The 13,002-nt window shown below is 38.1% G+C and overlaps 1 protein-coding gene across 2 annotated transcripts in view; it reads left to right on the top strand.

Moving 5' to 3' along the window:
• LIN52 (lin-52 DREAM MuvB core complex component) overlaps window positions 1-13,002 on the top strand; it is a 58,154-nt gene that overhangs the window by 1,818 nt on the left and 43,334 nt on the right. For both annotated transcript variants that reach the window (XM_051806564.1, XM_051806565.1), the window contains exon 5: window positions 177-260. In XM_051806564.1, coding sequence (XP_051662524.1) covers window positions 177-260 — 84 coding nt within the window. The remainder of the gene's footprint in view (window positions 1-176; window positions 261-13,002) is intronic.

The following is a 13,002-nucleotide window of genomic DNA, read 5'->3' as shown; positions in this document are numbered from 1 at the left end:
TTTCAGTATGTTAAAATTAGGGGCAGAGTCATCTTGAATTTGGAACATCTGCTGTTCACTGGAAATAGATCTTGTCAGAAGTATGGCTTGAAAATGCTCTGTGAAGTACTAAACAGGTGAACTGTCACTAGAAGGCTATAGACATCATTAAAATGTACACTTTTCTCTTTTCTTAGAGTTGGGGAGCCTCACTACAGCTAATCTGATGGAAAAAGTTCGTGGCCTGCAGAACTTGGCTTATCAGCTGGGACTAGATGAATGTAAGTGCTGTACAAGATGTTACTGACTGCATCACAAATCTTCCCACTAAAATGTGGTTGTGGTACATTTTTAGTTGGAAAAGTGTTTTGGCAGATCTGGAAAGTGTCTGACAGTTACAGTTAGTGATCTTCTGAAGCAGGATGAGAAAGTGAGCTTACATCTCCAACTTGTAGCCTACCTGCATGGGGGAAACAGCAGAAATAACAAGTGGTTGTGCGTCACTCTGGTGTTATCTAGTGGCATGTAGACTTCTGTTCCTGACTTATTGTTGCTTTATATAAGTCAGATCACTTTCCTTAATTTCACACTCAGATACTAAAACCATTCCTTAGAATACTTGTGGCAGTACTTCTCTCAAACTTCATGCACTGCCTCTACAGTGAAGCTTTCACTTGTTTGTAGGATTCTCTTGTCACTTTGTGTTCATACTGTTTTCTGCTTCTATAACTGTTTTGTGTGTTTTTTCTTAACACTCGATCATGGCAGGAGGTGATGTCATTGAGTACTAACGGTGACCTCTATCCCATTTGAAAAACAGCCAATTTTTATTGGGCTTTTTTGAAGAAAGAACTGCTTTCATCATTACATTTAGCACTCTGTCTTTAACAGGTTGATCCAGCCTTGAGGATTTCAAGAGTATTGTGGGGTTGTTTAATGCTACCTGTACATACTGACATATTTACTTTTTTCTGTTTCATTTTGGTCTAACATAGACCTTAGTTGCAGTTACTCTTGGGCTACACAAAACACAAAAAATTTTAGAAGTCTTTCACCTTCCTTTCAGTGGTTAACAAAAAGTAGTAATAAACCTTTAGAATCTTTCTGACTGCAAACCTAGGATGGCCTAATGCTTTTTTATTAACAAATCATTAAGCCTGTTTTAACATACTTCTTCAAGCTTATTTTACTTTCAGTGCTAACATCTGTTAAAACTGTAAAGCATTTGATGGAGTAGAAGTTAAAGTATAACAATGTAAAACTGAGTCAAATGCAAAGATTAGCTGATGATTGGCTTTCTCATTTAAGTTATAGGCTTTGATGTCAGACAGCGTTGTTCTGCTCAATGGAGTTTAAACAGAGCCTGAGTTACAGTGAAAGGTAGAAAGGTTTTGTTAGCAATATTTGCTACCTGCATTTCCATTTATTTTTACTGAGGACAAATGAATGTGTAAAGAAGACAAAGTGAGTGAACTGTGAAATATGTGAAGCCCAAGAGTTATAACCTTTAGTCTCTAGTAACTGAAATCTTGAATTTTCAAGCTTTGTGAAAGGTCTCCATGCTTGTAATTTCTTGTCGCTGAAGTCAGTTTTCCTTTACACTGTAATACATTGAATGCTTTGTGTGTCATAATATACATGTATCTTCGGAAAATTTTTACCAAAAATTAGTTGTGGAGTTTGAACAGAGCTTCTTAGGACTGTTTTTCCTAGTAGTGTCTTTAGGTTGTTTTCTCTTACAGACTTATATAAACGAGAGAAAAAGAAGGAAAATCCAAAATATCTGTTTATTAAAGGGACTTGTAGTTTTGTCTCAGAGATATTGGATTCGATTATATCTTTGTGTATCTAAGTTTAATAGTCCCCTCTTGACTTAGCTGGTAAATGGAAATAGTCTGTCAAAAGCAGGTTGAAACCCACTGCTGACCAGTCTCCTCTAGATGGCAGCATGAGGCCTCCCGTAGAAGTCTTGCTTCTTTTCATTTTATAAAACTGTCATTTCAGTCACGGTTTGTTCTTCCCAAGATTGTTTTTTGTGACGTATTTTCTGTTCAGAACATGCATTGTCTTTTTTTACAGTACTTTTCCAATGTTCTATGAGCACTGAGTGTGAGAGTGAGTTCTGCTTCATTATGTTAGCAACTTTTGCTTCCAAATCTTCTACATCCCACCTCAAATCCTTCATATTTTCAAAGACTTTTATTTTCATCCAAGTTATTAATAAAATACTGTGCAGGACCAGGGTGATTCTTGCAGAACTCCATGAAAAATATATCTATTGAGTGACATTGCAATTATGTTGTCAGATCTATTATTGACCCAGATCACAGCATACTTTGTTGACATTGTATTAGAATTCATTAGGCAAAGTGATGTGGGACTGTGTACCTTTTGAAAAGTTTATTCATAGAGGTACTATTGCAAAACTGACATTAGATATCTGAACAGTTCATTTGACAGGACGTAGTTTGATAAATTAATAATTACTGAATTACATGCTTTGTTTCTTGAATTCTTATGAACTCTCTAACTGTTTTGTCTATATAACTGAGCTTTCATAACAAATGTGGAAGAAATTTATTGAATATTTTGTCCATGTTCACTGCTTTCATCTCGGAATGGTTGAATACTATTATCTGGATTCCATGTTCTTATTATCTATAATTCCAACTGTCCCTAACTTTTTGGCCATTGATTTCTCAGATCCTCTTTTGGTTGCTTGCTTCTATCAGATCTCTTTTCTCTACAACTAATTTCCTCTCCTCTTTTTCCTGTAGGGTTACCTTTACTTTCTGTCACCCTGGCTAGTTTGTTGACTGCCCTGTGGCTTCTGTGAATCAAATTAATTTGTAAATATATAATTTATGTTTTCTTTCCAGCTTGTGTGACCTCTGTCATCCTGGCATGCTAGTAGGTGGATTCTTGCTCAGAATATTCCTTGCAGAATATTCTTCCCTTCCTTAGCACAGAATTCACATCAAAGGATAGCTTTCCTTGAATGAAACAGGATTTTTGTAGCATGAACCGATGATTTATTTTTTTAAATTTTTGCTGTCCTCTTAAAAGATAGGCTATCCTTGGGTCTCTTTTGTGTGTTTATTCTTTGCTACGAGGTGGTTCTGGAGTTCTCCAGCAGCTTCCAGGCTCAGGACCTTGTATCAATAATAATAAAGTCTTCTAAAAATAAATTATTTTTCAGCACCTCTTCTGAGGTCTCAGCTTGTGTTTCCTTGCCTCCTTTTGCTTGTTGCTGCTTTTCTCTTTTTGCTTCAGTTCTCAGAATCACACAGTCATTTAGGTTGGAAAAGACCTCCAAGATCATCAAGTCCAAACTTCTCACATTAGAGCTTCTATTTTTTTTTTCTGTTAATCAATTATTTTATTGGTTAGAATACATTGAAATAATTTTTAGTATTAAAAATTCTGCTTTGTGTTGATTTTGCTGTCCCTGTTAATGTGGATATTGTAAGGGTGAGAGAAGGAACTGGGCTTAATGAACACACCTACTTTTAATTGTTCATATAGTTGGGAGGCATAATATCTTTTCTGAATGTGAGCTGCAACCAGTCAGTTTCATTTCTGCTGGTGGCAGAAGTTTGATGGGAAAACAGGGTATAGGTTTATGTTATGGGCTTTTTCCTGCTCTCTGTCCCTCCAGCTTTGCTTTGAGTGGAGTAGTGAGCACTGTAGAATGAGGAGACCCCAGCTAATGTGGCAAGCAGGAGGAGATAGGTCTTACTTGGGAACTCGGTCACAGATCCTGACTCAATGTTTGTGGCCCAGAAAGCAGCAAATTTCAGAATGCTTCATGTAAATAACAGCAAATTTAGATTGCTGCATCTGGTTTTCCACTGTATGATCCATTGCACCTTTCACAGCAACTGAGTCAAAGTTGACTTTAGAAGATTTTGCATGTCTTGGGTTCGTGAACTAGCAGCTCTGGGAAACTCATGCATTTAAAGATGTACCCTGTCATCCTTTGGAATATATGTATACAGAGAGATGCATCTGAGAACTATATGCAGAGAAAAATGTTTTTGTTATAAAAAAATTAAAATAAAAAGTTGGTGTTTTTTCCAAACTTTGGAACAAACCTATGTGTATAAAAGTAACAGATATGTAGGATGGGGAAGTGGGAAAAGCATTGTGTCATTGAAAGAATGTGGTTGTCCAGGGACTTTCTGAAGGCCCTGCTATTGCTTCCCTGGGAATTTCTGATATTTTTCATGTAACACTTGCTGTACTGGTTCGGAAGTCCTAAAATGTAAATGTAGATACCTGGTATCACAGCCACATTTATAAAATCTCACTGATGCCAGAGAGATTATGTGGCTGTTATACCATCACAGTACAGTTTTGGTGATACTGTTAGTGCAAGACTTCCTCCAAAGCCTATTCCTTTTAAGCCCTAATATCTTTGTGAAGGTAATAGTGCTTTTGTGCTGCCTGTGCCTTAAAGATTAGAAAATATGGGATAACTGACGAAAGAGATATGAATGCCATTTATAATTTCCCTGTCAGTGATTTTTGCTAGTCTAATCTCTTGTGTTAGATTGAATTTTTATCTGGAGTTGAAGCTAGTTTGTGATGTTCCTGCTATAAAATTAGGAATTACTGTATTATCTAATGTTAAGTCCTCATACTCTTTCAAGAGCAATGAGACAGTTCCTGAACCTGCTCAACCAAGTCTCCCTATTTATAGTGTCCCGTGGTTTTGTGTGCCCTGTCTTTCACTGGACTCTAGCAACTTTGCTGCTGTTTTCTTTGTAATGCTTATTTATTTTCCATATACATTCAAGCAAATTGAATACCAGGGTGCAGTGGAAGAGCTATTTGATGCTAGCTATCAAGGGCCCACAAATTAGACTTGGATGACTAGAGAGATTGCAGGTGAACAGCAGAAGTTTGGTCATCTTATAGCACCAGACTGATAGAGGAAAAGTCAGCCAGCATATAGTTAGTGATGGTTTTTCTTAATAAGAAGAATAAGAAAATGACTACAAGTTTTTAACCTGGAGAAAAACAGCTGAAGCAGTATGTGAAAAAGCTATGTAAAACTGATTAATTCAGTGTAAGTGTGAATAGGGAATGACTCTTCGCTGTTTCTTGTAGTCCAGGAGCCAGACAGAATAAGAGTGTGTCAGGACAGACACGAGGAAGTACTCGTGCTGCACGTTAAAGTGAGAACCCATCGCCACTGGATGTTGTGGGTGTGGAGTTTATCTCACTCAATAAATGAGATAAATTATTGAAGATAAATCCATCAAGGGTGTCTGACCACTGAGAAGTCACCAGGCTTGGGCATCTTAGAGCTGCAGAAAGCAGGGAGAGATCACTAGGCAGGTACAGCTATGTGCTTCCCTGTTCTTACACTCTTCTAGAGGTGTTTGCTCTTGGCATGTCAGTCAGGGTGGTGGGTTGGAAGGACCTTTTGTTTGACAGTGGGTATTTTTGTTCATTTATTTTAGTAATAGGCTAGACTGCCTGCTAGTTAAGCAACAACTACCAGAAATCACTGAGGTGTCCCTGTAATGGAGAGACTCTTTCAGAGCCAGCAGGAGATGGATGGGCACATGAATGAGGAACAGCTACCTTGCTCCAAAGTTAAGCTGTCCTTGGTTGTGAATTGTAGTTCTCTGCAGCCTCAGCAGCCTCTGAAGTTTCTGGAAAATCATAAAGGAGTCCTTCAGAACTCCAAGTTATATAAAGATCACCACTCTTTCTTAGATTGTTTGTCTTCCAGTTTTAATTTTTCACAGATAAATGCTGTCTGTCACGTTCTCTTGCCTGCAAGTTCAGCTTTTTTTGTAGGTTTGGAGGGGCAGAGCAGTTCCATCTTCTTCCTTCATCAGGATTTAACTGCAGCATATTTTAAACACATACCCTTAGTTCTGCTGGTGATCCTTGCAGGCTACTCGTCATCAAGTTTTCGGTGGAGTTTATTTTTTTATGCTGATTGTAGGTAGGATATGTTTAAATCAGGGGCTCTGTCTTTGGTGAACTTATGTTATCTATTAAACTACAAAACAAAGCATGGCAGTTATTGAACTTGAACTTTGTATATACGAAGTTGTTGAATTAGAATCAAAATAAGGAAAGGAGGGAAGACAATGTATCCTCTTAGTGAAACATCTCTTTCCTTTTGTGAAATGTATTGTCTTTCCTAGAAATGTCTACACAGCACAAACATGCAGCCCTTTTTAGGCTCTATGCAAAACACCCGGCCTTTGTACCCAAACAAGCTTCTAGCAGTGATGTAATTGATCAGATAAAAATATCTAAATATCTCCTGATCATAGCCACTTTTTCTTTAGTCCTGGCAACACATAGGCTTTTTGAGTTTGGAAGCCTTACTTCACAGTTGTGAACGTGTCCTCACTTTCTACATTACTGTTGCCTGGTGCTCTTTCTGGTCAGTATGTATAATTGTTTGTAACAAAATGTTTCAGGTTCTTGCATTTATAGGAAACCAACATATGAACAGATATGTGTAAGTAAAGAGTGCTTTAATCTGTCTCAGGGTGTCTTCTGAAATGTCTTGTTGGTCCATTTTGGTAAAAACGGTATGTCCACTCTCTGCAGTCTGGGAAGTTGCATGGAAAAGTGAATTGGATTCTTACGGTTTCTTATTAGCCAAAATGAGGTTTTGGAATCCATGTAGAAGAGCAGACTCTTTCCTTAACATGAACTCTTTCTCTGTTTCCTTGGAGAAATAAGACTGTCTAAAGTGTTGTGGTGGAGCTGGAGAAGAGAGCTATCTTTTGGAGAAACAAGAAGGAAATAAAGTGAAAGGATCATGTGACATGGATCTAAATCTAGATCTCACAGCAGAAGACTCAGTGCCAGATATTAGAAAGATATAGCAATGTTCTTACAGTCTTGACTGCTGACAAAAGAGTAAGGAAGATGCTCACTTTTTCTTTGTTAAAAGCTGGCACCTCTAGAAGTACAGATATTAGTGTATCTGTATTAATCTAAAACAAGAAAGAAGAAAATATGTGTTGAAATCACCTGCATTGTTCTAAATATGTTGGACATGGAAGAGAACATTTTCTGCCAAGTCTAGTGCTTGTTATGTTCTTAAACTTAAAATGTACGGTTTATTTACTTGCAAGATGAGCTGCCCTGCATTGGAGGAAGCAGTTTGAGATGTGTGTACTTCACTCATTTCTGCTTTGCTTAGAATTTTCTTTGTAGCAACTAATTTTTTTGTTAGTTTTCTACATTCCCTGCCTTGCTGAATGAATGTTCATCATGTTTCAGTTTTGCTTGAAAGCATATTTCTCACTTATTTTGTTATATGGTACTGTGTTTGACAAGGAATTTGTGTGAAATAGTATACTTCGTGTGCTTAAAAGCTCAAAGGAAGACTTTTATAGCTGGACAACAAAATTATGCTCTTTAGACACTGGATTTTTGCAGTATTCAGTTAGCTTAAGGAGTTGCTTAGCAGAATTAGTTGACTTCTCCCAGAAAATGTCACATTTTGGATGGTTTGTTTGTGGGTTAGGAAATGATCACAGAGATTTTCAGAAGCTTACAATCAGCTGAAATGGTTGGTTTAGTTTTTCTTAGTAGGAAAAAATATGAAGACTGTTTTCAATTTACATTCATAGTGATCCTTTGTCCTTATTTGTTTTTTTTTTCAGAGAGGTGAAAAGTACGCTTAAATTGTCTGTTCAGATGTTTATATGGCCCTGTCACCATAATGTCCAAGGTGCTATGATTTCTATGTGAAACCTTGGCCTTTCTACCAATTCTTTTTATACTCTCCTCCCATGCTGTAGATCTGCTTCTTCATTTTAATGCACAGTGCTGTGGTAAGAGATACTCTGCATCTACAGAAGGACAAGGAAATCACCTTTCCTTATACTTTTTGCTGGGTGGCTTATTTACAGGCAGGATTTTTCCAGGGCACTGCCAGCTGGAAAAGCAAGACAGCAGAATGCCTGCTTGAAATTGCCATTCATATGTGATTGGTGAATTGGCTAATTTTGACATGTAGGTAGTTAAGAAATTATTACAGTCAGAGGAGTCATGACCTCAACTTTTCATCATCTCCATTGGCTTGTGCCCCAGTTTGGAAGTGAAGAAGGTATAGGAAGTTTTAATTGTACCTGTGTGATTTATCCTCAGTCAGCTCTTTAATTTCTTCTGGCTGTCTGAGGTTTCCGACACGCTGTAAATTTCTCCAACTTTTTCATTATCTGCAATTTCTTTATGACTCATGAATCGGAGTGGAGAGAGAGTGTGGATTTACAGCAGAGATAAACATGTCCATAAAGTCTGTATCTGTGTCAGTAATTGTACTGCTGTCAGTGACTGTCCTGTTTTACAGGTCTCTCTTGGGAGAGGAACACACTTTGCTACCAGTGTCAGAGAAGTGTTCACTTTGATTTGCATTAACTTGCCAGGAGATTAGGTTGCAATGGTGAGGATCGAAATTGAGTCCCTACCTTGGCTGCTATTGTTTTTTTTTAAAATAAATGGGTGCGTGGTTGAGTTGCACTTTGTGTGCAGAAAAAAAATCCAAAAAAAGCAAGCAGGTTCAGGTGGTTCTTAAATATAAAATCAGGGAGATACAGTGTACTGATATCAGATGTGACTACCCATATGCATAAATTGTGCATTCTTACCATAAAACAAATGCTGTGTCTAGATAACTGTCATGTATGGAAAAAATACTGCATGGATCCTTAGGGTGTTCTCTGTCTGTTGGTAAAGTAGAATAAATATTTCTGTAAGTTTCAAGAATTTTCTGGATCTTTGCCTTCTTGCCCTTCCCTTACTCTGAGGGGGAAGTGCTATTGTGGATATCAATGGTGAGTAGTAATACAACATCATAGTCTCCAGGCATTGATGACTGTGCTTGCTGCAGAAGGAGGTGTATACTGCTGGAGTTTGAGAAAGGGGGAAAAAAATCTCCAAAACTCTCTTAAATGTGTCAGAATTTCAAACTTCTGCAGTTTCTCTTTGCTTTTATTTTCTTTTTGATGCCTGTTGTAGATACTTGTCTGTATGGAATCTTCTTTTGTTAGGTTCTATAGATCAAGTTGGATTTTTTTTGTCTATGACTTACTGAGTTTTCGTCACAGTAAGAAGATAATTATTTTGTCACAGAATTACTTTTAAATATCCAAAGTGACTGTAAAAAACCCAATTTCCCTTATGTAAAGTATATATTGAAACCCCCAAATGCAGCTGATAGAATTTTGTAAGTCTGATGAACACCTTTTACCAAAGGGAGATCATCATAAACAATGATGATGTGATAGCTAGCATAGATAGCTTTTAAATGAGGTTAGATATAGAAGTGTTAGAAATACTAAGATGACATCTGCCCTTGCATGGTTTATTCCAGAGCCTGAAGTTGGAAGCACAAAGAGAAGTTTTTCCAGTGGTAGAGACAGTGTCCCATCTAGCTCTGGTGATTGAGTTTCCTAAGTTATATATTAAGGACCACATGTTAAGTGGCCCAAAAGCTGCCAGATAACTGCTGTTGATCTTAGTGAGTGATGCTCAATGCAGCATCAACATTCTAAATAAAAGCTGAGTTATTATGAGATGCTTTTTATCTGAACTTTATTGAAATATCTTTTTTCTTTTTCTCTCATCTTCCTTCTTGCTTTATCTACACCCCCATACCTAGTTGGTGGATCTGATTTTGGTAAAACAAAGGTCACCTCTGAAAGGTAATTCAACCAGAATGTATTAGTGGCTTTATTAAAACAAGACAAAAACAACAACCCTCCCCAAAAACCCACAACCCCAACAAACAAAACCAATGACAAACAACAACAACAAAACCCCCAAAACAAACCAATAACCCCCCCCCCAAAACATTAGTTATACCCTGGTATTCATTTCTAAAAATGTTTCTTCTGAAAGTCCCCTTTGGCTCCTATAGTTGATGGTAGGAAGAAGTGCTGCAATAGTTTGATCCTTTTGGAAAAGACTTGTTGAATTTATGTTGATAGAGTGAAGGTTGATCTAGATACTTCCTATGGTTAAGAGAAGGGAACCTTTTCAGTGGTAGTGGGGAAAGAGGGAGAAATCTGATTAATCTGAAGACTAACTGACCAAGCTGCTTTGAAAACTGTGATCATTCATCTGATCCATCACCATTAACTTTTGCAGCATTTTTGGTATGCTACTCAGAGCACTAATTTGTGCTTTGTGCTGGAATATTAGCTTTGGTCAGTCAGGGTGGTTGTGCACTCTCTGTTCTTCGAGGTTTTCCAGACCTGACTGAATAAAGCCTTAAGCAACATGGTCTGACCTCATAATCGATCCTACTTTTACTAGGAGACCTCCTGAGCCCTTGTAGCCCAGATCATCCATCCAGTGGTTCAATACTTCTGTGCTTCTGTGGTTCTAGATCCTTTCTAGAACTAAGTTCATTCAGAGCCTGCATTCCCCACAGCACCAAATGGTTCAGCTTATGAGATTCAGGCAGGCGGAACTCCATGATGTGCCGCTATGTGAGCAGCCTGATTAGGAACAACAAACCTGAGAGTTCTTGTATTGCAGTGATGGCTTTTATGCTTTTGGAGAATGATGAATGGACTTTCAAATACTTCCATCCACAGAGCTGATTATGAGTCTAGCAATGTGGGCTGCAGAGCCCATTTTACTTCATAGGGAGATACAGTCCATTCAGTTTAATTCTTTGAGCAGAGAAAGAGAATGGTCCTCAGCATACACAGAGGTTCTTGTGTATCTTGGTTGAAATGAACAGTGAAACCACCTTCATCTGTCTAGACAAGTAGAGGGTCAATGGTGCTTGACTGAAGAGCTTTTAGCCACAAAAGTGAAGGAATGGTCTGTCACATTAAAGCATTTCTGCCTGCCACATGTTTGGCACAGAAAGAAACATGACTACAAACAAAATATTCTTACATTATACTGTCAGAAGCCTATTTTTTGCTACTCTCATTCTGACAGGATAACTTGTAGACTACTGTCAGTGGAGGAATTGAGGATGGGGGAAAGTTTGATCAAGCATAAGGTTATGTGCATTTTTCCATTGTCGTTTAAAAACACAAAAATGCCAAACAAATCTCAGGAAACACTCTAGCAGGGACTCTCAAACCTTTACAACTGATCTGTGTTTATTATTTAAAAATCTTTTGCAGTCTATGTCTTTATCCAATTAAAACTTTTCTTATTCTTCTGTGTTAATAGAACTTTTACTCTGTATTTACAAATACTGGAAAGATTATCCCTGTATCATCTCTGTCTGAAATGTTTTCCCATCAATTTTGGCTTCTGGCAGGAGTGAAAAAAGGATTTTCTTCCCCAGTATAGGTTGCTGGACCTATTTGCAGAGCAGCAGCTAATCCTAGTGAAAACCTCACTAGAGTGTGACTTTGAAGACTTGGTTCAGTTTCTGACACTACCACTGTTCTGCCTGGTTGGTTTATTTGCCTTCTTACATGCCCTGTCCTATTTCCGTGGCTGGAAGGTGGAGTTCACGTTAACTTGCTTTTGTAAGACATTAGAAAAATCACAGATTTTAAAAACAGCATATAAAGCCTTTACTGTTAAGTATCTTTTCCTGTATGCTGTTTGTTGTTTCCTCCTACTTGCTGCTATTATATGCCACAGGAAGGCATCACTAGAGTATTGTGTCTGTCATCAATAGAAGTAAAATGAGAGTGTGATGATGAAACAGATCCTCGCATCAAGTGCTCTTCAGCCTGGGACTTAGGCAGGATAACTAAGAAAAGCAAGGCTGTTCTCAGCCATTTACAGACATTATAGATATCAAAGGATTTCTATTTGCAAGCAGCATAAAGGTTAAAAATTATTAGTATGTATCCATAGTAATACCGGCGATTATTTACCTGTTTGGTAGAACAATTGCTACATTCTTTTTCAGTTTTCTCTCTTTTGGATCCAGTGATAGTGCATACAAAGCTATGTGCAAATTTGCCAAATATTTTGTCTCTTTATTGAGTGATTTCAGTTGTTTTGAGGATGAAGTCTTCTGTAAGATCAATAATGAACTTGCCACCTTTCCTCTTGCATCTCCAGTAACGCAACTTTGAACATCGTATCTGTATAATGTTGCTAGACCAAGTCTGATAGTATCTGTCTCTTATTGCCTCATTAACTTGTGAGCATTAGAACAAGATAAGAGGCTTTAGGGCATTTTTATCTGATGATTGTTGTAACCTTCTGAGTGCCATTAGTTTAAGTTTGCAATCAAATGCTTCCCCTGAGTATAAGGAGCACTGATTAAACCTGAAGTGTCCCCAGAGGCTTTTACAGCTGTCATGGGGGCGGTGGCTGCCCCTGTCCAAAAGGAAAAGGGGGGCTGGAGGTCCCGGTGGGGTGGCCACTCTGCAGAGATCCACGTGGCTGCCCCAGCTGTTCCGCTTTGCCTAATGAATTGTTTTACAAGGAGAGGCTGGATATTGTCATCACAAGCTGCCTTCCCTGGGGGCTGGAGCCAGCCTGATAATGACTAATGTTAGTGATAGTAATTGAAGTGTGATGGCTCTCCAGGGACTCGCACACGAGCAGACCTGTCAGGCACTTGTGGCTGGTACAGTCCCATGAATACCTCAGCAATGCTTTTTAATTGCTTGACTTTTGTAACTAGTTCCCATATATCTCCTGTAGAAACACATTTTATGGGGGTAGGGTAAAGGAGCTGAGGACTCCGCTATGACCCTTGGTTTACACATGTAGTTTAATGTCCTGACATGTTTCTAATGAGGATGCCTCTGTGTTCTTGCTCCCCCCAGTCCTGGTGTGGATCTGCTTGGTGTCTGCACAGGCATGTACAACCAATTTAATCCGAATGTACCTTTTCTTTTATATCTAAGCCTTGTTTTCTATATCTAAGCCTTGTCTTCTATGGTACCAATTCTTGATGCACAAAGATTGTACTTGATTCTAAAATAAGACAATAACTTTATTTCAGAATATCAAAGGATCATGGCTATTAATAGCATGGAAGCAATGATAGCTATTGCATTTTGTTAGGCATTGAAAACTGAATCTAAGATAGAATAA

Source organism: Manacus candei, unplaced genomic scaffold, assembly GCF_025592945.1.
Source record: "Manacus candei isolate 608988 ecotype Guabito, Panama unplaced genomic scaffold, ASM2559294v1 h1tg000067l, whole genome shotgun sequence".
NCBI classification, from domain to species: domain Eukaryota; kingdom Metazoa; phylum Chordata; class Aves; order Passeriformes; family Pipridae; genus Manacus; species Manacus candei.
Note: the sequence above shows the minus strand (reverse complement) of the source record. Positions and strands in the feature narration are given on the sequence as shown.